Source organism: Haematobia irritans, chromosome 2 (assembly GCF_050003625.1).
Source record: "Haematobia irritans isolate KBUSLIRL chromosome 2, ASM5000362v1, whole genome shotgun sequence".
NCBI lineage: Eukaryota > Metazoa > Arthropoda > Insecta > Diptera > Muscidae > Haematobia > Haematobia irritans.
In genome coordinates this window covers 144,692,328-144,719,976 of record NC_134398.1, presented here as the reverse complement: position 1 = coordinate 144,719,976, position 27,649 = coordinate 144,692,328, and the positions used below count along the sequence as shown (strand labels likewise).

General features: G+C 34.5%; 3 protein-coding genes across 3 annotated transcripts; 2 read left to right on the top strand and 1 right to left on the bottom strand.

Moving 5' to 3' along the window:
• The first annotated feature begins 1,571 nt into the window (after window positions 1–1,571).
• LOC142226436 (ATP-binding cassette sub-family C member 10) lies at window positions 1,572–13,786 on the top strand. Its single transcript, XM_075296456.1, has 11 exons — window positions 1,572–1,794; window positions 1,860–2,232; window positions 2,292–2,987; window positions 3,055–3,773; window positions 3,848–4,039; window positions 6,573–6,690; window positions 6,750–6,989; window positions 7,070–7,212; window positions 11,446–11,616; window positions 11,682–12,071; window positions 12,142–13,786. The coding sequence occupies exons 2-11, from the start codon at window positions 1,875–1,877 to the stop codon at window positions 13,588–13,590; spliced, it is 4,476 nt and encodes a 1,491-aa protein (XP_075152571.1). The 5' UTR covers window positions 1,572–1,794; window positions 1,860–1,874; the 3' UTR covers window positions 13,591–13,786.
• Window positions 13,787–14,825: 1,039 nt separating this feature from the next.
• On the bottom strand, window positions 14,826–20,043 carry loco (regulator of G protein signaling family member locomotion defects). The gene has a single exon (XM_075296455.1). It carries the CDS (start codon window positions 19,543–19,545, stop codon window positions 15,034–15,036), a length of 4,512 nt encoding a protein of 1,503 aa, XP_075152570.1. The 5' UTR covers window positions 19,546–20,043; the 3' UTR covers window positions 14,826–15,033.
• Window positions 20,044–21,010: 967 nt separating this feature from the next.
• On the top strand, window positions 21,011–21,958 carry strat (RAB interacting factor STRAT). Its single transcript, XM_075296454.1, has 2 exons — window positions 21,011–21,206; window positions 21,267–21,958. Exons 1-2 carry the CDS (start codon window positions 21,087–21,089, stop codon window positions 21,537–21,539), a joined length of 393 nt encoding a protein of 130 aa, XP_075152569.1. The 5' UTR covers window positions 21,011–21,086; the 3' UTR covers window positions 21,540–21,958.
• The last annotated feature ends 5,691 nt before the right edge of the window (window positions 21,959–27,649 follow it).

Here is a 27,649-nt window from a genome sequence, read left to right as displayed (position 1 = left end):
AAGTTCGTGGTCAATTGCAAGAAATTAAAAAAAATGGAAAATTTTAGACAAGTAACCAAATAGTTTATAAAAATAGGTAAGTGAAAATAAAAAATGAAATAAAACTTTAAGGAAGTCACTAAATGAATATCTCTTTGCAGAAAACTAAAATTATGGATAATGTCTGTTGAGGATAATGTCTGTTTTTTATTGAGAACGCGATTTTCTCAACAATTTCTCAACTTGAATATTACCCTAATCCTTTGAAAAAATGTTTGAAAAATCGTTGAAATTTAGCATTTTTCAAACGTTTGTGTTTATTGGGATTTTATTTTATGTGAAATGCCAAGCGCAACCAGCTTGTTATATTTTATTTAAATAAAAACGAAAATAAAGTTCTGAAAACATAGATATTACGCTTAAAATTGTGAAAGGTATATGGTGAACAATTTTCGACTTTCCAAATAGAATAAGGTGATCGTTTTTCAAATATTTTTCCAGGCACGCTGTCTCCATCGAAAATAAACAAACTGGCTGATAGACGCTGCAATATGTAACTTGCTACTTAAAACTCAACATCATTGTTTTATTAATGCAAGAAATTATGTTAAATGTGATGAGATAAACCGAAAAATGTTATATTTATAAGAAATTATAAATGTTTCATCAAATCAATAAACATCTACACAATCGTGTTTTACTTGACCACAATGATTCTTCTACAATTACCTTAAAATGCACTTTTTCTAATAGTTTGCAGGGGTTCTTATTGGCGTCCTTCGAAATTGATCTAAATAGGCACCTAATAATTGCACTGATGAGAAACTTTTTCGTAGTAACTTGGCGTGGTACAACTTCTCAATAGTGACGGCGCTTTACCGACGAGCTTTTGATGTCGTATATGATTGTTTTCGACGTAGTGGGGATTCTCAGAAGCGCCCCAAATTCAAAAAATGTTGGCAGGGTGGCTCTTCTAACAGTAGTGATGGCAAAATACTTTCATGTACATTTTGTACTTTTTGATATGCTTCCCCCATCACAGTTCGCGATGGTTGTGGTAACATTTACGAGTCTGTGGTAGCGATGAGGATGAAATGGAACTTTGAAATGCTGGCAGGGTTATTACACATTATTGCTATTTACACATATGATTGCTACGAATACAATTTTAAAGAGGAATTGGAGAAAATGTTGCAAAGAAACCTGCCAACAAGCAAAATAGATAACGAACATGTGTGAACCTAAAGTCGTGCACTTTTATCTAATCAAGAACAAGAGGCAATTTGGACATCTTGTTATAATTACAAAGTCTTTGAAAACACCGTAAAAGAGATAAAAAACAACAATTGAAAAATAAAGAAGTTAAAAGAGGGGAAAAAATATAAAAAGAGTGCAGAAACAGACCCAAGTTTTTTTTTCAACTCTCTCATACATTTATTGAGCAAAACTCATGAGACTTTTGGAAAGAAAGAGGAAGCATCTAGACATCTTGTTAAATCAGATAATCTTTGGGTTTATCTCTGTATGCAAACCCTACACATATGCTCTCTCTCATATCTAAAACAGCTGTTTTCAGTCTCCGGTTTCAGTGGATCTGTATTTATTGTTTTCTGATTGAAAGTAAAGAATTGTTATTAGTCACACAACTAGTCCAATTGTTATCAATTTTCATTATTTTCCACGCAATAATGGGACTCTGGATGTTAACTCAATTACACACAATACAATAGAATAATAGAGGCCTATAATATTGGCCAGCTGAATAAAATAATTCATGATTAAATTAATAAGAATATCGTGTTACGAATTCTAAGGGTAAGTGGAACATAATTGACGTGATCTTTTTCTGTGGATAGTAAAATTATAATGAATGTTTCCAGTCGCGATCATCCAATATGTCTGTAGACATAAATTGGAATTACGCTTGGAATTGGACGGAGTTTTGTTCAACGGGCCTTAAACCATTTGCTATAGGTTCCAATGATTTACTGCCGTGTTTCCAAGAAATTGTTTTGCAAATACCTTTATACACTATATTTGCTGCGATTTCCGCCTACAATTTTGGATCATTCTCAAGAGGAGTGACAAGGAATCGAACACAATTAGTTTCCATTAACATACGAACAATAATATGTGTGTGGTTGGCTGCTTTACCTGTGATTAAACTCTTCAAAATTAACACTGTGAATAAAGTATATCCTGCAGATGTTCTAGTAGTATGTACCGAATGTGTTATGTGGATGGTCCATTTGGGTAAGATGCACACATATTTACAATTAACTATTTAATAGACTGAAGTATTCTATTTATAGGATATTTATTAACCTTAAAGCGATGCGGCGGTATCAGTCATAGAGGCCCTCTTGTGATGATGGTAATGTGGTTATCAATTCTTGTTCTAGATGCGGTATGGCTTCGTTCAAGTCTCAAATATGAGTGGTGGCCTTATAATTTAGCAACCTTTTTACTGGATATAAGTTATGGCATAACTCTATTGCCTAAAGGTAATGCCATCTACGTTGTTCAGCGTTTTCAAGAGGACTCAATGGAAACGACATCACTACTCTCTCAACGTTACACTCATTTTCAATTTGAACTAAATGAAGCTCATTTGGGCCATGCACAAGACGAAGCCAACTATTTATCTCGTTTGATATTCTATTGGGTTGGTCCTCTTATATCGAAAGGACTTGCTGGCAATTTAAAGCGCATAGACGATTTGTTTGATTTACCAGATGCATTGAATATATCCCGAATAAGTGAAAAACTCCAAGTCAGCATAGCCAGGTCAAAAAATCTAATTTGGGCTTTACACAAAGCTTACGGGAAAGAGTTTTATTCCATAGGAGCCTTGCGTTTTGTAGCTGACATTACTAGCTTTGCTGGTCCTTTATTACTTGGTGGTCTGTTAAGTAATGCAAATTCAAATCTACCGTCAGAAGATGACAATGAAATTGATTGGAAGCCGTATTTGTATGCTGTGGGATTGTTTGCATCTCAATTGATTTGTATGTTCATACTTTCAAGTCCATATCTATCAAATATATTTTTGAATTATGTAAATTTTTTTTCTAGATGCATTTTGCTCTTCCCACTTTAGTTGGAGAATGTCATTAATTGGTATGAAAATGCGTATTGGCGTTGTCAGTGCTATTTATCGCAAAAGTATAGAGGCTCGTGGTCTGAAAGATGCTAAACCAGAAGTATTAAATCTCATGTCTACGGACACCGATCGCATTGTTAATTCTTGTATTTCATTTCATTCTTTCTGGAGTATACCATTCCAGTTATTTACCACCTTGTATTTACTCTACACTCAGTTGGGAGCTGCTTTTATCGCTGGAGTTTTGTTTGCTGCAGCACTTATACCAATAAATCGTTGGTTGGCCAAACGCATCTCTGACTATTCGCAGGGTTTAATGACAGCCAAAGATGCTCGTTTATCGGCAACAAGTGAGACCATGACTGGAGCCAAACAAATTAAGCTAAATGCTTGGGAAGACGTTTTTATTAAGAAAATTCTTAAACTACGTGCAGAAGAAATGCGATTTTTGAGCAAACGTAAATACTTGGATGCCTGGTGTGTTTACTTTTGGGCCACAACTCCTGTTTTAATGTGCTTTTTGACATTTGGCGTTTCGGTATGGATGGGCAACCCACTGATTGCTTCAACAACTTACACCAGTGTGGCTTTGTTAAATTTACTAATTGGTCCTCTAAACGCTTTTCCCTGGGTATTGAATGGTTTAATAGAGGCTTGGATTTCAGTGAAACGTGTACAAGAGCTAATTGATGTAAGTATTTATGGAGTAATGGTAAAGATTGAAGTAAAATATTCGTGTATTCGTTGTTTTTGGCTTTCATTTAGCTTGAAAATCTAGATTTTTCTTCATACTATGATCCAGTGATGAAAGAAACCTCTATATCTTCTTCTGTGGATGAACCTCAAACTGTACTTCAAATGAAAGATGCTTCATTCGAATACGAAGTTGCCAGCTTGGAAAGTGATCTTCAAATAACGACATTCCGATTGGATAAAGTAAATTTAAATGTTAAAAAGGTAAGCAAAAATATCGAAATTATATTTCTCAATATTTTTTATTTGTAATATAAACCTTCACAGAAAAACTTTTTATTCTAATTCAATCGCGAAATTAGTTGATACAATTAATTTATTTAATTTCTATTGCTTTAATCAAGCAAATAATAGTACCAATAGCAGTATTAATTAGAAATAAAAAAATATACTCGATCAAAAAATTAATTGATTTCTTCGGAGTTTTAAATGAACGTTTTAATTAAAAATCAATTTTTTAATTGAGGCAATCAATTACTTTTTGTATTATTATTTATTTATTCATAATTATTTGAATTAATTTTCTTGTAATTTTATAGAAGTTTTTACTTTCTTATGATTTCCGATTATAATTATAGAGCTGGATTTTTCATTATTGAAACTAATTATTCCTAAACAAATTCTTTTGAATTCAAATTAAATTTTTAATTGGATATATTATTTTTATTTGATTAAACTGTTAATTGTGACAATTAAATTTAATTTAATTTGATGAAAAAGTTAATTGTATCAATTAAAAATTGTTTTTATTGATTATGAATGATTCCAATTTCAAACATATTTCAATTGGAAATAATTGGGTGATACATATTTTTTCTGTGTATGCAGATTTAGTTTGGAGTTTAGTTTTTAGTCAACCAAAAAATTCTCCCTTTTCATAGGATAAACTGGTTTGGCAATTTTTCTGCTCTTGCAGCTATATTTTTTGTATTATTCTATTTTGAGTGTAGAATTTTTAGTGAAATTTTTGTATATTTTTTTCAAAAGAATTGTTCGAAACTTTTAATTTAAATTACTTCACTCTCGCAGTTGATAGTATCAAGCACAGATTTAATCAAAAATACAAAATGTATTTGATTAAAAAATTAATTGGTTACTTCGGTACTTTCAATTAATTTTTGATCGCAAAATTCAATTAAAATTTTAATTGGGGTATTTAATTATTTATTGCATCTTTATATAATTTTATAAGATTTAAAACTTTCTTAAGTATTTTCCGAGTGTAATTATAGTGGATTTTTCTTTGTATAGTATGTTAATATAAAAACCAATTATTTCCGAATTTTCAAGTATAAAGGGTGATACGGTCAAAATTTGGTCAATATAAACTTGACGTATTTCTTTCAATTTTGCATTTAAAAGACCTGAACACCCCTCATTTTGAAGGTGTGTGTGTAGAACTCTTCAGTTGTCAAAATGCCGTCCAAGCAAGAAGAGCAGCGTATCAAAATTTTGCTCGCGCATCGCAAAAATCCGAGCTACTCGCACGCAAAGCTGGCAAAATCGCTAAAAGTTGCCAAATCAACCGTTACAAATGTAATTAAAGTGTTTGGGGAACGTTTGTCGACAGCCAGGAAGTCTGGATCGGGGGGAAATTGAAAACCGGAAGCCGCTGAGACGACAAAGAGTGTTGCCGGTAGTTTCAAGCGAAACCCTAACCTCTCTCTCCGAGATGCCGCAAATAAGCTGGGTGTATCGTCTACAACCGTGCATCGAGCCAAAAAACTACCCGGACTATCGACTTACAAGAAGGTAGTGACTCCAAATTGCGATGATAAACAAAATACGACGGCCAAAGCGCGATCCCGGAGGCTGTACACGACGATGCTGACGAAGTTTGACTGCGTGGTAATGGACGACGAAACCTGCGTCAAAGCCGACTACAAGCAGCTTCCGGGACAGGAGTTTTATACGGCAAAAGGAAGGGGAAAGGTAGCAGATATTTTCAAGCACATAAAACTGTCAAAGTTCGCAAAGAAATATCTGGTTTGGCAAGCCATCTGTACCTGTGGCTTGAAAAGAGTGTTTGAATAAACGTCTGCTGCTTTTCCTGAAGAAACACGGTTGTTCCGTACTGTTTTGGCCGGATTTGGCATCTTGCCATTACGGTAAAAAGGCCATGGAGTGGTACGCCGCCAACAACGTGCAGGTGGTTCCCAAGGACAAGAACCCTCCCAACACGCCAGAGCTCCGCCCAATTGAGAAATACTGGGATATTGTCAAGCGGTACCTAAAGAAGACCAAAAAACTGCTAAGGACGAGCAGCAGTTCAAGGCAAACTGGCTTTCTGCGGCGAAGAAGGTGGACAAGGTGGCTGTACAAAATCTGATGACAGGTGTCAAGCGTGAGGCCCGGCAATTCGGATTTGGAAAAGCGAAAGCCTAACTGAATATTTTTCCTGAATTTTATACTAATTGAACTTGAAAAAGAAATTTAATTTGATTTTTTAAATAAACGAATTCACCGATTTACACCGTATCACCCTTTATTTGCAATATTTTTTTATTAAATTATATTGTTAATCGTTTCAATTTATTAAATAATATTTTAGCTAAAAGTACCGACACGTAAGAATTTCCTATTTCTTAATTAAATATTTTTCAGAAATTTTTAAAAAGATTTCTTAATTAAAATTCTTCAACAAATTACAAAATACTTCAATTGTAAATATTTTGTTGATATTTTTCTGTATTGCATTATATTAATATTAATACAATTGCTTCTTTTACCATTGTAGGGAGAACTTGTTTGTATTGAGGGTCCCGTGGGTTCTGGAAAAAGTAGTTTCATAGCTGCTATCGTTGCTGGAATCAATTGTGTAGAAGGTTCCATATGTATACATGATTTCTCTTCAGGTATGAGATATGTAATCATTTTTTTACATTTTTTTTATCAAATTTTCTTTTCTCAATAGGTTTTGGTTATGTACCCCAAACGCCATGGTTGCAGAGAGGAACAATACGTGACAATATTATTTGGGGCAGTACTTTTGATGAACAATGGTATAAATCTGTATTATTTGCATGTGCATTAAATGAAGACATTGTTGCACTTGGTGGTGATTTAGTGGGAATTGGTGAAAATGGTCGCACATTATCCGGAGGGCAAAGAGCTCGTGTTGCTTTGGCCCGAGCAGTTTACCAAGACAAAAAGTGTAAGACATTCTTATAGAATACATTTATTACAATTATTTTATATTACTTTTTGTGATAAAAATCAATATTTTCCGTTTAGTCTATCTTTTAGATGATATATTGGCATCATTAGATGCTCATGTCGCCCATCATATAACAAAACATTGCATTTTGAATTTGTTAAAGGATAAAACACGAATTATTGTAACACGAAGTGAGTCGCTGTTTTACCATGCTAATCAGGTATGTAACGAATATATATATATCACAAAAGGATTATTTTTGTCTTCAATCGTGAGATAAATTGATCAAATTAATTTTTAATTGAAACTTCTTAATCACGGAAATGATATTATCTATCACCAAGATCAATATACAAATTAATTGATGCAATTACAAAAATTATTGATAAAATTTATTTTTCTGATGGAGTTTTGTTCTGATTAAAAAATAATCCAATTTTTAATTGATTTTTTTTTAATTCAATTAAAATTTTAATTGGTTAAAATTTTTTTTCTGTGTAGAAAAAATATATACAGTGCTGTTCAAAACATTTGCAACTAGCCCTACCATGAACTTAATCAAAGTATATCTCCCATAATAATAACTTTATTGTTTAGCTTCCACTTAAAAAATAATCGTTATTGACCGGTATTTCCAAATTCTAATTGGGAAAGTGAATGGACTGTTATTAAAAATTGATATTTTACGAAAGGTAAAGAATCGTATGATTCGACCTGTTCAAAACATTTGCAACTACCTAGCACCCTGTAATATTTTCTTCTTTAAGGGCATTATTTTTTGTATTTTTCACAATAAATAGATGGATTTTTCACTATAAGAAGATAGATTAAATGCAGTGTTGCCAGTATTGGGGATTTTTCCCCAAATCGGGGATATTTTTTCGTGGATGAGGACAAAATTTTTGAGTTGGGGACTTGGGGATTTGGTGGGCAATTTCCACAAATTTGGGGATTTTTGTGGGGAATTTTCGAAATCTGGTCAGTATAATAAATCAGATTTTGAGTTATGGTGTGGGTGCCAAGGGTCTACGTTTTTCCGAGTGTAGAATGATTCGTAGACCGTTAAATATTTGATTGTAGGCAATCTTTTCTTTATTGATTTTTTACAACAGGATTCGAATGAATAAAATTATGACAACTAACAAACAATATTTTCAATGTCTATCTATTTGATTTTAAATACTAAATAAGAAAACAAAGTAGAAGAAGTTGACAGATATATAAAATGTTTGTTTTTTTATTTCGATAAATCGAGATTTGATTTTTAAAACCTTTCGAAGAGTCTTTCGACATTCGCATATTGCGATCTATGACCTGTACAAGTTTTTGATGAGTAATATGAACGAAAATTCTCTATAAGAATGTTTTTCATATTGAAGCAAATAAGGGAGTTCCCTTTAGCATTTTTATTCGTAGGATTGTTAAATAGAATTTTAGTATAGCACGATGATCACATACTCATAAAATTGCATTTGTTAAATTTCCCCCTTTTAAAGCGCATTTCTTAAGAATTGAATGCAATTATCTCGCAGGTAATAGAATGGGTGGAAAATATGAGGATCATAAGAAATTGAGTTTTGGTTTAAACGGTACGATATGTACAATGCACAATTACCAGCTTTGAATAGCTATTATAAAACTCAGGTAACTGTACAAATCGTTTTTCGTTGAAATTTAATCGTTTTTCGTTGAAATTTAATGACCCGATTCAAATGAACAATAAAATAGGAAAAAATGCAATAAAAATGTTCTTTTTGGATCTGGAATTGGTGTAATAGTAATGCATTTTACAAGGGATTGTCACCGGGCGGAAGTGATATTTTATATACCCAGCAAAAACTCTCATTACCCGGTAATCTTGTAGGTAAGCCTGTTTAAAAATTAATAACCACTTATTAATTGTCATCGCTCCGGATTACATTTACATACGCATGTCCTAGGAGGAAAGTACTTCTCCCCAGGCATACCTTTGACCATGAAATAATTAGTGCTTTTGAAGCATATAATCACCTAATATGTAATCACTTATTCGTTGATATACCAAAGTTTGCAAAATAACCACTTATTGTCTCAGGAAAACCAAATCTCGAAAATATTGACTTCTCTAGCCGATTACAATGGATCAAAATATGGCGAGTAATGCTGTAATATAAACATTACTTGAATAGAAACGAATATTGTAGAAATAAACAAGTATATACGGCCGTAAGTTCGGCCAAGCCGAATCTTATGTACCCTCCACCATGGATTGCGTAGAAACTTCTACGAAAGACAATCGAATTACTTGGGTTGTGGTATCTTAAAACTTAAAACTTCTTAACATCGTTTTCTCAATTGTGAATTAGTCCATACGTGGTGGAGAGCCAGAATTGAAGTATGGGGGTCGCTTATATGGGGGCTATATACAATTATGAACTTGATATGGATCAATTTTTTGTGATTGGGGATCGATTTATCTGAGGGATATATATAACTATAGACCGATATGGACCTAGTTAGGCATGGTTGTTAACGGCCATATACTAGCACAATGTACCAAATTTCATCTGACTCGGATGCAATTTGCTCCTCCATGAGGCTCCAAAACCAAATCTCGGGATCGAGGCTATATATGATTATGGACTGATATGGACCACTTTTGGCATGGCTGTTAAATATCATATACTACCACCACGTACCAAATTTCAACCAGATCGGATGAATTTTGTTTCTCCAAAAGGCACCGGAGGTCAAATCTGGGGATCGGTTTATATGGGGACTATATCTAATTATGGACTGATATGAACCAATTCCTGCATGGTTGTTGGATAACATATACTAACATCACGTACCAAATTTCAACCGAATCGGATGAATTTTGGTCTTCCAAGAGGCTCCGAAGGTCAAATCTGGTAACCGGTTTATATGGGGGCTATATATAATTATGGACCGATTTCGACAAATTTTTGCATGATTAGAGACCATATACTAACACCATGTACCAAATTTCAGCCGGATCGGATGAAATTTGCTTCTCTTGGAGGCTCCGCAAGCCAAATCGGGAGATCGGTTTATATGGGCCGATTTCGACCAATTTTTGCATGGTTATTAGATACCATACACTAACACCATGTACCAAATTTCAGCCGGATCGGATGAAATTTGCTTTTTTTTAAGTAAATGCTCAATTATGCGAATAATTATACCTAATGGCACCGTCATTTATTATATTTTATTAAGTCATTAACGGCCAAATACAATACATTTTGAGAATATCAATTCAAAAATTACCGAGAAGTATTTATTATTGCCATTACAAGTTAGTCATTATAACTCACCGCAAAGTAATGCATTGTGTAATGACAGCTTTACTCCTGGTAATGAGATGTGGTTACCTAGTTTTTGCTGGGTAAGTATCCGCTGCATTGATTACAAATTAGTTCTTCAGTTATAATTCAATTTCAGTATTTCTGGTTTAATATGGAAAATAAGGAACATTTTCAAAAAATACAATTTTATTTCATTTCACTTATTTAGACTTGTAATACGAAAGCCTCGCGGCCAATGAATATATTGCATAGAATTCTTAAGGCTGAGTAACAATGGAGCCATAAGAAATTTTTCAAACAAAATGTTTAATCTTCACAAAATCGTTTTTCGTTGAAATTTGATGACCCGATTCAAATGAACCAGCAAAATAGGAAAAAATGCAATGAAAATGTTCTTTTTGGATCTGGAATTGGTGTAATAGTAATGCATTTTGCAAGGGATTGGCTGATGAGTCCTTCTCTGTAGCTGGTCAAATCCCTCTGCCTCCACCCCGCCATGGTCCGGATCATGGTGTGTACACTGTCCCTACGTCATGGGGACGAGGCCCTCACGGTCGGAAGGGTCGGGAAAGTGGGCGATGGGACCGTTCGCACAAAAACCAACAATAACTTTTTCGACTTTTATCTCTACACGAAGGCCAAGGCCTTTGGGTTTCACGTCTTATATGCGTTTTTTTCTTATAATAGAAGTTCTTATATCCGTTATCTACTGTAAATGAATTTTTAGGTTATCAAAGATTTTCTTCGAATTTTTTGGAGAAAAAGTCTATAAGAGGAAAAGTAGACTTTCGTCTTTTCTAGTCCTAGCAGAACTTCCTTTCGGAAGTCTCGAAACAACTCCTTCCAACAAATTTGCCTTTCCACAACTCGACTATCTCAAATCTCTCAACAATTCAATATTCACCTGAACCTCTGCTCTCAGTAATGCAAGTAATATTTCTAATGATTTAAAATCTTCAATAAATGATTTCACACATAGTGTGACATGCCGTTCGGACTCGGCTATAAACAATAGATCTCTTTTCACGCAATACATCATTAAAAAATAATATGATAATTCTTAGCATTAACCTGATTTTTTTTTAATCAAAATTTCTAAATTAACCTGAAATATTAACATTACATTTTTATATAATTTCTGACAGATATTCCATTTGGAAAATGGCAAATTAACCTTAAGCGAATACATGACAGAGAGCATTGATTTCAGCTTAGAGGATTCTAACGATGAGGCTGATATGATGGAAAGGCGTACATCGATAAATTTGGATCAATTTCAAGTTGATAATAAAAGTGTGGATTCCATTATGATTGAAGTGAGTACACGATAAAATGCTATATTAACTAAAATTATTGAAATAAAAAAATAAATAAATACTAGGAATCACGGGAATATGGTAATTTAGCGATGAGTGTATTATCATGTTATTGGAATGCTGTAACGACACCATTGGGTATAGTGGTTTTATTGTCGGTAATACTTATGCAATTGACAAGAAATTTATCTGATGCATGGTTGGCACATTGGGTTACTGATACAACTCTCGACACCAATGTTAATGGAAGCAGTTTATCACATGTAATACATCCCTTAAAGATGTTCTCCAATGATACTTCGAATCCACATACCACAGGGTATTATCTTGGCATATATGCCTCGTTGGCTGTGACAAATTCTCTGATTACTATGTCCAGAGCATTTCTTTTTGCATTTGCTGGTCTAAAGGCGGCAAAACATATTCACAACAAATTGCTCTCTAAGGTTATGTATGTAAGTATTGTAGTTTGAGGAAAACTCTTTGGAAAATATCTAACGCTACCTTTCTTGCTTATTTTCATAGGCAAAGTTTAGTTTTTTCGATGTAACTTCGGTGGGCAGGATTTTAAATCGATTTTCATCTGATACCTATACCGTAGACGATTCCCTACCATTTATTTTGAATATCCTCCTCGCCCAAGTGGTTGGTCTAATTGGATCTATAGCAATTAGTTTGTTTGCCATGCCTTGGCTGAGTTTGGTTATTATTCCAATGATTCCCATCTATATCAGTTTACAACATCGATATCGTCATGCTTCGCGTGATATTAAACGGCTCTCTAGCAATGCGTTGTCCCCATTGTATACACACTTTACGGAAACTCTACAAGGTTTGGTAACCATAAGAACTATGCGTGCCAGTTCTAGATTTCAAAGAGATTTCCATACGAAATTGGAAGAGAGTATTAAGGCCCAATTAACATCAGCTGCCGCACAAAATTGGCTCGGTATACGTTTGCAATTATTGGGTGCAGTACTAGTGGGAGGAGCTGGAATCTTGGCCGCAGTTACATCAAGTCATGCCACCAATCCTGGTTTGGTGGGTTTGGCAATTTCATATGCTTTAAGTGTCACTCAGATTTTAGCAGGTGTTCTCAATGCTGTAGCCGAAACCGAACAGGAACTAGTGGCTGTTGAACGAGTTGAAAGCTATTTGCGTATTGATGGAGAGGACAATGCAGATGGAAGTGTTAACCCACCATTTGGTTGGCCGACGCAAGGTTCATTGGATTTTAAAAATGTTCAATTATCCTATAGGGAAAATTTAACACCTGCTCTACACAATATCTCATTTAAAACTGAAGCGTTCGAGCGTTTGGCCATAGTTGGACGGACGGGAGCTGGAAAGTCTAGCATTCTGGCAGCATTGATGCGCGTTGCTCCCCTATCTAAAGGTGAAATTGTCCTCGATTGTGTCAATGTGAAAACACTATCCCTATATACATTACGTGATCGCATAGGATTAATTCCCCAAGAGCCTTTTCTATTTGAGGGTACCATAAGGGAAAATCTAGATCCACGAGGAGCCCATTATGACTCAGAAATATGGCATGCCATTACCAATTGTTCAGCAGCAACGTACTTAGTACAATCAGTAGGTGGTTTAGATGGCAAACTGGATCGTGGTGGCATTAATCTCTCAGCCGGACAAAAACAATTGCTCTGTTTAGCGAGAGCTTTACTTAAAAATTCCAAAGTGGTGTGCATAGATGAAGGAACTTCGAATTTAGACGAGGATTCTGAATTTGCAATGCATCAAGCGATACGATCATCATTTAAGAGTTCTACGGTAATATTTATAGCTCATCGTTTACATGGTTTACATAGCATGGATCGAATTATTGTTGTGGACCAAGGAGAAATTAAGGAACAGGGGACACCTCAGGAATTGGCACAAGATAGCAATTCTGTTTTTTACAGTATGCTGCAGGCTCAACGTATTGACAAAGATGAGTTCTGCCGAGGTGACTGAAAATTTGTGGGGAGGGGGGATCAAAGGCGCCATAAGACTTCATACATTTTTATTGAATGTTCGATTATATATAAACTAGGATTATAATATTTTACTAAAGTAGAGAGTATTAACAATGTAGTGATTTCTAAAAATTGTGTATATTTCATTGTATGGATTAAAACAAAAATATATTTAAAAATGTGTTATATTAAAAGTGCAGTTTTATTGAAAACAATAAAGCAGGTTCAATAGCCCCAAATATAATCTACAAAGATTTTAAGAAAAGTTTACCAAAAATCTACCAATTAAAAAAAAAATATTTTCAAGTTTTTGATCAAATTTTTGTGGTTAAAAAATGTTTTCTTCAAATTTGTCAAAATTTTATTTCTATAGAAAATTTTGTCAAAATTTTATTTCTATAGAATATTTTTTCAAAATTTTATTTCTATAGAAAATTTTTTCAAAATTTTATTTCTATATAAAATTTTTTCAAAATTTTATTTCTATAGAACATTTTTTTCAAAATTTTATTTCTATAGAAAATTTTGTCAAAATTTTATTTCTATAGAAAATTTTGTCAAAATTTTATTTCTATAGAAAATTTTGTCAAAATTTTATTTCTATAGAAATTATTGTCATTTTTTTATAGATAATGTTGTCAAAATTTTATTTCTATTGAAAATTTTGTCAAAATTTTGCCAAGTTTTATTTCTATAGAAAATTTTGTCAAAATGTTATTTCTATAGAATATTTTGTCAAAATTTTGTTTCTTTAGAAAAATTTGCCAAGTTTTATTTCTATAGAAAATTTTGTCAAATTTTTATTTCTATAGAAAATTTTGTAAAAATTTTATTTCTATAGAAAATGCTGTCAAAATTTTATTTCTTTTGAAAATTTTGCCAAATTTTATTTCTATTGGTTGAGTTTTGCTACTATTCTCCAATATTTTTGCCAGTACCACCAGGGCCGGGAATCGAAAACGTCGCCTTCGTCATAGAAGACTAACGCACTTTCTCTGTGCTACCGATTAGTATTTATTATGCATTTTAAGCGCAACCAGTGAGAATTTAAGTGCCCCCCAACGTGCCCCCAAGAAGTATGCCAAATTGTTAGGTTGGCTAGACGCTGAATTGAAGCAAACAAATTTTCGCCATGACACCGCACTGGCTTATACTCATTGCCTATAGGCTTGCAACTTATCGACTATGGGAGAAATGGGGAGTATGGATAAGGTTAACACGACTATAAAAATATTTATTTTATGTGTTTTTTTGTTTTGATAGATTTTATCAACTTTATTGCTTTTAACTATTAATAATGTACATAAATATTTTTTGAATTGGAATAAAATGATCTAGAAGAATGTAATCGAGTATATATAAAATAATATAAAAAATAAATATATATATACACATTAAAAAATTAAAATTTTGTAAAATACTACAAAAATTAAATACACAATTAAACAAAACTACTACTCGGCTGATCCAAATAAGCACATCGTGCATTTGGACTGGAATTACTTGAAGGTGGAACTGCAACTACATTTACATTAGTTAATTGCGGTGATGCAATGTTTGGTGTAGATGGTGGCATAGCCAATGTTGGTGACATCTTATTCAAGATTGCTATATTTACACCCCAATTCGATGGCTTTATGGGTAATACTTTTGGCTTGGGTGGTAAAGGTGGTGGACCCTTGGATGGAGTTGTAAACTCTGTATTATCTTGTGTTGGGGATCTCTGGTCTTGAGTTTCTTCATCCACTTTCATTGGTGATATTGATTTGTTTAGTTTAGTTTTGTTAGTTATCGAATGTCGTGGTGCAGGTTGTGGTGGTCTCTCTATGGACGGCATGGTATTTTCATGATTTACAACCATGTTGTTTTCTTGCATTGGGGATGAATCTCCAGAATTTTTATTGAGATTATCGGCAGTTTTTAGAAACTCTGGCAATTCGAAATTTATTTCTGTACCTCTTTGATCTTCCAGGCGAGCCAATTGAGCTCGCTTCAAATCCTCTAAGAGATCATCTTTCTTATCCAAAACTTTTCCAGGGAGTGGCAATTTTATCCCAGTTTTAATTTTATTTAAATTATTTTTATTCTCTGAAGATGAAAGCAAAGTCGTTTGTTGTGGTTTCTTGCTGTTATTACGTCCTGTTGCATTTATTGAGTCTCTTTTGCCACGGCGTAATTTAAAGAAAGACGATGTTTCCGATGGGCATTCATCTGATTTTGTGGATCTTTGATCAAATTTGGTTTTGACCGCTGTTCCATCTTCTTGATTTTGTTTGACTTGCATTAAGTCACTAAAAACTTTGTTCGTTATCTCGTCCAATGTGTTCTGAGATGTCTGTGTACCATCAGTTATGGCAGTTTTGGGAGATGGAGCTTTTCTATGTGGTACCGCCGCATGATTTTGTCCCACAGAGGGATAGAGAGATTTTTTATACACAACCTGTAAACGTTGATCATTGACTGCTGTCACCAGTTGTGTTAAATCCACCTTAAGTTGAGTGTCCCTCATAAGTACTTCCACAAGCTCGGGATTAATGTGATATCTTTGTAGGATGGGTCTAACAACTTCATACAATTGTTTACGTGGCTTACTTTTTACCGAAATAACTTTAGGTGTAGGCAAATCCAATTTAAATGCGATCCTTTGTTCTATTTCAACTTCTTTACCAGATAGCTCCTTTGCAGGGGTCTTTAAATCGACCGACTTCGAGGGAGGACCTTTTATTGATACATCGAAAAATGGATATTGAATACTACGTTTCTCCATCAGACGTTGCACAAGTTCAGCAACAGTTTCTTGAGTCCTCAGTTGTACCATTGTGGTGGCACCATCTGGGAATTTGATACGACACAAGGAATAATTCAAATCATTTGCGGTTATATTATTGCCAAATGTTAAAGCTTCGAATGAAGTTAATGAGGAAGTGGAACCGTGTATGGCATTATTACCACCTTTCATCGTGACACTTGGTGGGGGTGGTGGTGGTTGGGGATATTGTTGTTCTTTTACCACGTCTTGTGACATTTGATCACGAGATTTACTTCTTGTTTTCCTATGCCAGGGAAGCAGGCTTCTACGAGGGCGCCCCTCTTCGGCGTTGCTTGCCGATTTCTTTAACTTTAATGAGGCACTTTCTGAAAAATTTGTCGTCTTCAATAGATCATCTAAATTGTCGCCAGTGAAGGGCAATGACTTGCCCTTTTTCTCCGCCTGTAGACATTGCTTATAAAGATCGGAGCGTAGAAAACGTTGGTAGCTGTCAAATTTCATTAAATTAAAAATTTGTTTCTGTGCTGGGTGGAAGAGATCTGGATCGGCTGAACTGAGATTTCTTTCAACTATACTACGTGCTTGGGAATCAACATTGACAGGCTCTAGGGATCCATTGGACAAATGTTTCTTGTAAATATTCAAGGCTTCCGTTTGCCTTTCCATCTCAGTTTCCAAATTCCTGAAGCGTTCACATGCTGTCCAAAAGTAAATATTCTCCGCTGCATATTCCAATTTAAGGAATTCAGCAAACGTCTTCAATCCAGCTGCATCGTCCAGTAAAGTCTCAATAGATGTACCCCAAGCAGTAGGGCCTTTTTTCTGGCCTTTCGATTTGTCCCCTTGCGATAGTTTCTTTTTGAAAGAACTTCTTTCGCTATTGCTCATCGAAGCCGATCTACTTATACCAGGACTTTTATACTGTGATGCCTGGGAATGCTGCAATTTTTTGTCCTCTTGGTTTGCCATAGCTAGATTTATGGTATGTTTATCAGACCGAGGGGTACGCAAAGAGGTTTGTATCCAACCTCTTTCAAAGGGTGATATATTACCACACAAATCCGGTCTTGATAAATCGGGCGTGCTAGCTAATTTGCTCGACGTGATATCCAAGGATTCTTTAATTTCTTCCTGGGCATTAATATTCTGCAAACTATTCCAAGCTTCTATGGTCAATTTAAGGGATTTCCTTTTTTCAGGATTTTGATTTTTATCCACTTCCGCAAGTGATGGGCTAATTGGACCCAATTTCAACCCTGGCTGCTTCAATGGATATTTCAGATTATCCTCATTATCCATTGAAGCCGTATGCAACGAAATATCATCCATGGATGCATAACATGGTTGAATCACATCTGTTGCTGTTATCGCATTTAAATCGTTGCTATTATCTACCGCCTCTTGTTCTATCAAATTCAAAACATCATCACAAGATCTAGAGACCATTAGAGAACGCCCAGAACCATTCAAGTTGTATGGCACTTTGGGTTCAACTATGGAACGTGGCAGCAGCGGGCGTTTGCTACTTGTTGAAGGTGCTTCCTCGGATATATTTTGCTGGAAAATATTTTGAGGCCGATTGAGACCGCCCACAGCACCAGCACTTTGTCCGATTCTCAAGGCATTAACATGTTGGGCCGGAAAGTCTACCAATACAATGCGGTCAGTAACATTTGAACAATCGTTATTGTAACCAATTCCTGAATCAGAATTTGATGTGGTTGTTGATATTTCACTATGATTGCTAGGCTGTGGTGAATGTGCGGCAGATCCATTGTTATTACGAGCTGCATGTAAAGCAGGATCATCCGATATGGATCTCTGAGCAATGGGCGGTATAATACGCATTGTATACATACTACGTATGAGATTGACAACATATTCGGAGTTGTTGGGAAATTCAAGACACAAGTTCGATATGGGGTCTTTGGTGCATTCTATGCAAAATTCTTGTGCTTTAACTAAATGTTGATGATGTTCACAAAGTTTTGTGTCCACCACAAAGACATGGCAGGAGTTCGATACAATTACATTATTATCTATACTTGTCGAAGCTACAATTGGAGGTCTTCTTAAAGAATCCCCTTGCTCTCTATTATTATTTTCAATTGGGTTGGCATTCTGATCTCCGTTGTGATCATCATCAACCTCATCGTCGTCGTCACATTCATCTAAGTGAGGACTATAAACAGCACTCGTTACTAATCCAAAAAATCGATTTTCACTTTCTGATGATGAACTGACATAGTTCAGTCTTGAAGAGGGATAAGTAGCCAAAATCTTTCCATTATTCGCTTGCAATTTTAGGCAATCTGGTAGTATTATCATGAGGACCATGGAAGGCTGGCGTTTCTCCTGTCTGAGTTTTCTTATACAAGAACGTACCGTTTGTAGTTTACTGCTATTTGCAATTTGCTTTGGCATTTCAATCGTTCCCAAATAGCCCACAACGGCCCTATATTCCAATGAAGCACCAGCAGGGCATCTAGATTCCATCATTGCCCTAACATTTGCTAAGGCCGAAGCATGCTGGGAAGGTATTGAAGAAGAAGCCGTAGGTTCTGAACATTTTGGCTCTTGTAAAGGCCGTTTATTAGGTTCCATTGCCTTTTCTATCGAAACTGGTGGCTTTAGCATTGGATGAGAGGGTTTTTTTGCCTGTTGGGGAACTGACACCGATGACCTTGAAAGGGGACTTTCAAAATTTTTCTTATGTGGTAGATGACGCATACGCTGTTGTTTTGTCTTATGATAGACATAACGCGGTCTTGATGGACCCATACTGGGTAATGTTGGAATGCCACCAGTAGCCGCATTTTCTTCATCGGTACTATCCGAATAATAATTTTCGGCTATTTGCATACGAATGCTACCAAAGGAGTTACCAATTAATTGTACCACTGTCTCATGTGGCAATTTCGAGACATTCAAACCATTTACGGATATCAAAAAATCGCCAGCTCTTAGGCCAGCTTGATCGGCAGGAGAATTGGGAATAATACATGATAGTCGACATGGTTGCTGTCCGGAAATTGTAAAACCAAATCCACTGTAACCTCGTCTCACTTCAACGGTTCGAGTACCATAATTAGGGCGCTTCTTTCGCCTGCGCTGAGTGGGTGGCTGTTGGGTGCTTTGTTGCAAGGTCGAAGACGACGATGTTGTTGGATGATGGTGATGCATTTTCTTCTCGATATCCCAATCTCAATTGATTAACAATACAAACTGTAGTATTTACCACTCTTTATACAATTTCACTTTGATATCCTCTTTAATTGCATCGATTTTTTTGCAGCAAGTAATCGGCTTATGAACACGCAATCCCAATCATATTATAGAAAATATTGCAAAACTATTTTTCAATTTGTGTCTTGTATCGTTTAACAACAGCACGCACAGGTGGTTTTTTTCCATGGACTACAAAAGGTATGTTGTTAATCCAGTTGCGGTCATTTTTTCGCTGATCTCTATTCTGTGGGTAGATATTTGTTGGCGTTTTCTTTTGACCATTCAGCACTATTGAATGTATAAAAACTATTTCGTTTATATTTTATAGAGAGGTAAAAAAATATCCGACACACACAAACCGAATCATAGGATCATTTTATTTATTTACTGTAGGCGAAAAATAGTGGATCGATGAAAAATATGCCAACGCCTCTACACTTTATATGACGACGTAGAACGGACAATGCGTGGCATCTGATCGTATTTTGCATGGATCAATCGGGTGGTAACTCTAATTGGCTGATTAAGTAGTATTGCCAAGTTTGCTTTTTTAAAATGGTTTTTAAGCACCATATTAAGGGCCAGTTTCTCATTGTCTTGTTATTATTTATCGTGTAGATAAAACAGCTGATCCCATACAAAACTTTTACTAACCGGAGGTCTATCCACCGGTTAAAATTAATCGGAGGATGAGAAACTGGCCATAACAATTTTTTCGAAGAACCTTTTAGAATGGACAAGTGGAATGTTTGTTAATATCAATGCGTGCAGATCAACCCTTTTTAACTTGACTGGTAAGGAATTGTGTTCATTTATCGAATACTATGTTGGTGTTTCTAAGTAAAAGCCGAAAATTTTCTAGTTTACTCTTCTTTTCATGTGTTTGATTATATATTGTTTTAAATTTGCATTGTTGTCTTTCACTGTAAAGGTGGGTATTAAGTTCGAGTTTAGCCGCTAAAAACGTAATTTTTTCACGATTACTTTTCTTTAATCATCCATTTTAAGGAATACAAACTTTGTGAACATTTGCTTTGGGCTTTTCCCCATCAAGTAATAAAATTTGCAACAAATGTATATAATTTCATGCATTTTTCTTACTGATTTAGTTTTCACTTTAGCGATTTTAGCGGCTAAACTCGAATTTAATACCCACCTTAAAACATGAATCTAGTACCAATCTTTAGTTTTTGTAGCCTGTAAATTTTTGTAATTTAGAATTAAGGTTTAACTAAGCCGAAAGTAAATCTTTAAAATAATTGATATCTTTGAAAGTAATTATATATGAAAATTAACCGTAAAAAATACTATTTTCGGTCTTTATTTGCACTTTTCATATAGAACTTTATTTCAACAATGCTTGGCAACTCTTATATAGCTATCAGCCGGCAGGCCGCCTGCGATTTGTTGATATTTGATACGCCGTTGTAACTATTATTCGACTCATCAAATTCTGGCGAGGAGCAATTCCTGAATCTTCATATACAGTTTTTACCATGTCTGACTCTGTAATAAAAGATGAAATTGTTGACAATAAAAATAAACAAGAAGTTCATTGTCGCTATTGTCATTCGCTTATACTAAAAGAGCGAAATGGGGTGTACGAAAGCAAACAGGTACCTATACCAAATGTTTACAAGTTTTCATTATACCTCTAAAACATATATCCTTTACAGTTTGACTTGCCATTGACTCACCAGAAAAATACCAAAGATATTAATACAATTGAAACCGAGTCCTTGGATGACTTTTGGGTCATTGATGATATGTTTACATTTGAAAACATAGGCTTTTCCAATACGGTGGACAAACGCAAATTCCTTATCTGTGCAGATTGTGAGATGGGGCCAGTGGGCTATAATGATATCGATACAAAGAAATGCTACATTGCCCTGATGAGAGTCCATCATGGCAGTGAGCCGGCGTCGAAATCCGTTGCGGCAGAATAATATTAGAAGTTTTCCTTTCCATAATCTTAACACATAACCAATGATAATTGTATGTATGTAAAAATGATTCCTTTTAGAGTAGACAAAGTGTAGTTCTATATTTCTCACATCCGTAGATGATGTGGAGCCATTGCAAATTATAATCAGCTTAGATGTAACTGCATTATTGACTGACCTTCCTTCTAGTCAGCATTTAAAATAATCATACTGCTACGTTGCGTAAATTCTATAAAAAAAAAAAACAAAGAAAAAGAAAGTTCAAAAGTATTTCAACATGACCTGCTAGGTCGAGTGTGGTTTATCATTTTAATATATCGAAAGCGTGATCGATTATAGGGTCGAAATTATGTGAGGAACCTTTGTTTGAGCTAATAAATCAAGTTGTATATTTATGTTGAATTGTATTAAAGCCACAAAAATTGTTTATTTATTTTATTGGGATATATAAGCTGATAAAGGTTGGTACAATTCTGCCCATATGTTTTTCCTACTTTAAGACCGGTAATAACTTTATGTTGAACAAATGGGAACTAAACCTTAGTGCATAATACGACCAAAGCTCTTCTTTGGAAATACTAACTTGGAGGAAATTGTTTAAAGCGTTAAGTACTGTTTCCGCAAGAATCAATAAAATTTAATTTTCTGTGAAGCACCAACGGCCATTTGAAATTATTTCGCAAGAAAACGTTTTTTGTGAATTTACTAATGAAGTTCAAACTTGACATATATTTCATTAAAACGTGTGAAAAAAGAGAGGAAATACTTCTCTTAAGCGGAATAAAAAATAATAAAGGGTTTTCGATTACTTTTACGATCGATTAAAAATCTACCTTGCTGATCTTATACCTCCTTCAAATTAGGCTCGTAATCTACTAAAAGTGGATTTCAAATCCCTTTTTTTATAGGGCAGATGCCAGTTGAAATCTAGTTAAAGTGGATTTTGGAAGTGTAATGTGAATGAGGTATTACCAGTCACTGTTAGAAAATTTAGCATACCCGCCAGCATGTCACACAATATGGATAGCAGAAATTACGTTCGTCTGTCAACGACAGATGGCAATAAGCCGATCAGTTGTACACTATGCAACATCAATGTGGGCAATTCAGACAAGTGATACCCAGGGTTATAACATAGCAGTAACCATCCAAACCACCATCTTATGGATAGACAACCACAACCCAGGAATGTAAGTCATGATATTCACGATCTAGAGCGCGAGATCCAGCGTTTTAAAAGAGAGCCCCCAAATCAGGCAGAACATTAGTTGAGGATACTGCACTTGAAGCTAGTCCGACTCACGGTTGCCACAGTAGGTAGAATTCTACCCACAAATTTAGATTTATAACTGTTTTTTAGATTGGTAGAATTCTTGGTGTTTTGACAGATTTCGCAAAACATTCCTCTCCAACTAAGAAGTACTTCGTAAATTTTCCTTAAAAATACAATTTTTAACAAAATTTTATATAAAATATTAAATTTTGATAAAATTATCTATAAAAAAAATTTTTGACATAATTATACCCTTCACCACTACTGTGGTACAGGGTATAATAAGTTTGTGCATTTGTATGTAACGCCAAGAAATAGTGGTCATAGACCCATCTTTTAGTGTACCGATCGGCTTAGAATTAAATTCTGAGTCGATTTAGCGATGTCCGTCTGTCTGTCTGTCTGTCCGTCTGTCTGTATATGTAATTTTGTGCACAAAGTACAGCTCGCAATTTAAGTCCGATCGTCCTCAAATTTGGCAGAGGGCCGTTTCTTGGGACAGAGACAATCGCTATTGGTTTTGGAAAAAATCGGTTCAGATTTAGATATAGCTGCCATATATATTTATCCCCGATGTGGTCATAGTTAGCGTGTTTATCAACCGATTTTCTTGAAATACCGTACATCCAAATATTTTATGAATCTCGAAAATCTTGCAAAATATCAGCCAAATCGGTTCAGGTTTAGATATAGCTCCCATATATATCTTTCGCCCGATATGGACTTATATGGCCCCAGAAGCCAGATTTTTGGCCGAATTTGGTTGAAATTTTGCACTAGGAGTACAATTAGTAGTATAGTCAAGTGTTCAGATTTAGATATAGCATCCATATATATGTTTTTCTGATTTCGACAAAAATGGTCAAAATACCAACATTTTCCTTGTTAAATCGCCACTGCTTAGTCGAAAAGTTGTAAAAATGACTCTAATTTTCCTAAACTGCTAATACATATAAATCGAGCGATAAATCATAAATAAACTTTTGCGAAGTTTCCTTAAAATTGCTTCAGATTTAAATGTTTCCCATATTTTTTTACTAACATTGTGTTCCACCCTAGTGCATTAGCCGACTTAAATTTTGAGTCTATAGATTTTGTAGAAGTCTATCAAATTCTGTCCAGATCGAGTGATATTTAAATGTATGTATTTGGGACAAACAAGGATGTGATATGGTATCGAAAATTTAGATCTACTACTTGTTTTCTATATAAATAAAATTTTGACAAAATTTTCTATAGATATAAAATTTTGACAAAATTATCTATAGAAATAAAATTTTGACAAAATTTTCTATAGAAATAAAATTTTGACAAAATTTTCTATAGAAACCAAAATTTGATGAAAATTTCTGTAGAAATAAAACTTTGACATAACTTTCTATAGAAATAAAATTTGGACAAAACTTTCTATAGAAATAAAATTTTCTATAGAAATAAAATTTTTACAAAATTTTCTTTAGAAATAAATTTTTGACAAAATTTTCTAGGGATATAGAATTTTGATAACATTTTCTACAGAGATAAAATTTTGACAAAAATTTTTATAGAATTAACATTTTGACAAAATTTTCTATAGAAATAAAAATTTGACAACATTTTCTATAGAAATAAAATTTTGACAAAATTTTCTATAGAAATAATATTTTGATAACATTTTCTACAGAAATAAAATATTGACAAAATTTTCTATAGAAACCAAAATTTGATAAAAATTTCTGTAGAAATAAAACTTTGACATAACTTTCTATAGGAATAAAATTTGGACAATATTTTCTATAGAAATAAAATTTTGACAAAATTTTCTATGGAAATAAAATTTTGACAACATTTTCTATAGAAATAAAATTTCGACTAAATTTTCTATAGAAATAAAATTTTGACAAAATTTTCTATAGAAATAAAATTTTGACAAAATTTTCTACAGAAATAAAATTTTGACAAAATTTTCTATAGAAATAAAATTTTTACAAAATTGTCTATAGAAATGAATTTTTGACATACTATTTTACAGAAATAAAAATTTGACAAAATTTTCTGTAGAAATAAAATTTTGACAAAATTTTCTATAGAAATAAAATTTTCTATAGAAATAAAATTTTCTGTAGAAATAAATTTTTTGACAAAATTTTCTATAGAAATAAATTTTTACAAAATTTTCTATAGAAATAAATTTTTGACAAAATTTTCTAAACAAATAAAAATAGAAATAAAATTTTTACAAAATTTTCTATATAAATAAAATTTCTATAAAATTTTCTTTAGAAATAAAATTTTGAAAAAAATTTTCTATAGAAATACAATTCCAAAAAATTTTGTATACAAATGAAATTTTGAAAAAAATTTGCATAGAAAAGAAATTTCGACAAAAATTGTGTGTAGCAATAAAACTTTGACAAAATGTTCTATAGAAATTAAATTTCGGCAAAAATTTTCTACAGAAAAAAAAATTTGACAAAATTTTCTGACATATGTTAATTTTCTATAGAAACAAAATTTCGACAAAAATTTTCTACAGAAATAAAATTTTGACAAAATTTTCTATAGAAATAAAATGTTGAGAAAATTTTCTATAGAAAAAAATTTTGATAAAATATTCTATAGAAATAAAATGTTGACAAAATTTTTTATAGAAATAAAATTTTGACAAAATTTTCTATAGAAATAAAATTTTAACAAAATTTGCTATAGAAATAAAATTGCGAAAATATTTTCTATAGAAATAACATACACTCAAGTGAAATCGGTCTAAAGGGTGATCGGTCAAAATATTCAGTTTGGCTTTCGCTTTTCCAAATCCGAATTGCCGGGCCTCACGCTTGACATCTGCCATCAGATTTTGTACAGCCACCTTGTCCACCTTCTTCGCCGCAGAAAGCCAGTTTTCCTTGAACTGCTGCTCGTCCTTAGTATTTTTTTTGGTCTTCTTTAGGTTCCGCTTGACAATAGCCCAGCATTTCTCAATTGGGCGGAGCTCTGGCGTGTTGGGAGGGTTCTTGTCCTTGGGAACCACCTGCACGTTGTTGACGGCGTACCACTCCATGGCCTTTTTACCGTAATGGCAAGATGCCAAATCCGGCCAAAACAGTACGGAACAACCGTGTTTCTTCAGGAAAGGCAGCAGACGTTTATTCAAACACTCTTTCACGTAAATTTCTTGGTTGACAGTCCCGGAAGCTATGAAAATGCTGCTTTTCAAGCCACAGGTACAGATGGCTTGCCAAACCAGATATTTCTTTGCGAACTTTGACAGTTGTATGTGCTTGAAAATATCTGCTACCTTTCCCCTTCCTTTTGCCGTATAAAACTCCTGTCCCGGAAGCTGCTTGTAGTCGGCTTTGACGAAGGTTTCGTCGTCCATTACCACGCAGTCAAACTTCGTCAGCATCGTCGTGTACAGCCTCCGGGATCGCGCTTTGGCCGTCGTATTTTGTTTATCATCGCGATTTGGAGTCACTACCTTCTTGTAAGTCGATAGTGCGGCTCGTTTTTTGGTTCGATGCACGGTTGTAGACGATACACCCAGCTTATTTGCGGCATCTCGGAGAGAGAGGTTAGGGTTTCGCGTGAAACTACCGGCAACTCTCTTTGTCGTCTCAGCGGCTTCCGGTTTTCGATTTCCCCCGATCCAGACTTCCTGGCTGTCGACAAACGTTCCCCAAACACTTTAATTACATTTGTAACGGTTGATTTGGCAACTTTTAGTGATTTTTCCAGCTTTGCGTGCGAGTAGCTCGGATTTTCGCGATGCGCGAGCAAAATTGTGATACGCTGCTCTTCTTGCTTGGACGGCATTTTGACAACTGAAGAGTGAATTCCAAAATCAAAATAGGAGCAACATTCTACACACACACACCTTCAAAATGAGAGGTGTTCAGGTTTTTTAAATGCAAAATTGAAAGAAATACGTCAAGTTTATATTGACCAAATTTTGACCGTATCACCCTTTAAAATTCATCCGATCTGGTTGAAATGTGGTACGTGCTGGTAGTATATGATATTTAACAACCATGCCAAAAGTGGTCCATATCAGTCCATAATCATATATAGCCCCCATATAAACCGATCCCGAGATTTGGTTTTGGAGCCTCTTGGTACATTGTGCTAGTATATGGCCGTTAACAACCATGCCTAACTAGGTCCATATCGGTCTATAGTTATATATAGCCCTCAGATAAATCGATCCCCAATCGCACAAAAATTGCTCCATATCAAGTTCATAATTGTATATAGCCCCGTATAAGCGACCCCCATATTTCAATTCTGGCTCCCTACGTACCGTGCAAAAGTCCATATCGATTAGTAATTATTTGTAGACTTAACAGGATGGCTGATAAGTCCTAACAAAGAAAAACACTTTTTTGTTGTCAAAATACGTTTTTATTATTCAACATAGTTCCCTTCAAGAGCGATACAACGATTATAACGACCTTCCAACTTTTTGATACCATTTTGGTAGTACTCCTTCGGTTTTGCCTCAAAATAGGCCTCAGTTTCGACGATCACCTCTTCATTGCAGTCAAATTTTTTCGCTGCTGGCATCCTTTTGAGGTCTAAGAACAAGAAAAGATCGCTGAGGGCCAGATCTGGTGAATACGGTGGGTGGGGAAACAATTCGAAGCCCAATTCATGAATTTTTGCCATCGTTCTCAAAGACTTGTGGCACAGCGCGTTGTCTTGGTGGAACAACACTTTTTTCTTCTTCATATGGGGCCGTTTTGCCGCGATTTCGACCTTCAAGCGCTCCAATAACGCCATATAATAGTCACTGTTGATGGTTTTTCCCTTCTCAAGATAATCGATAAAAATTATTCCATGCGCATCCCAAAAAACAGAGGCCATT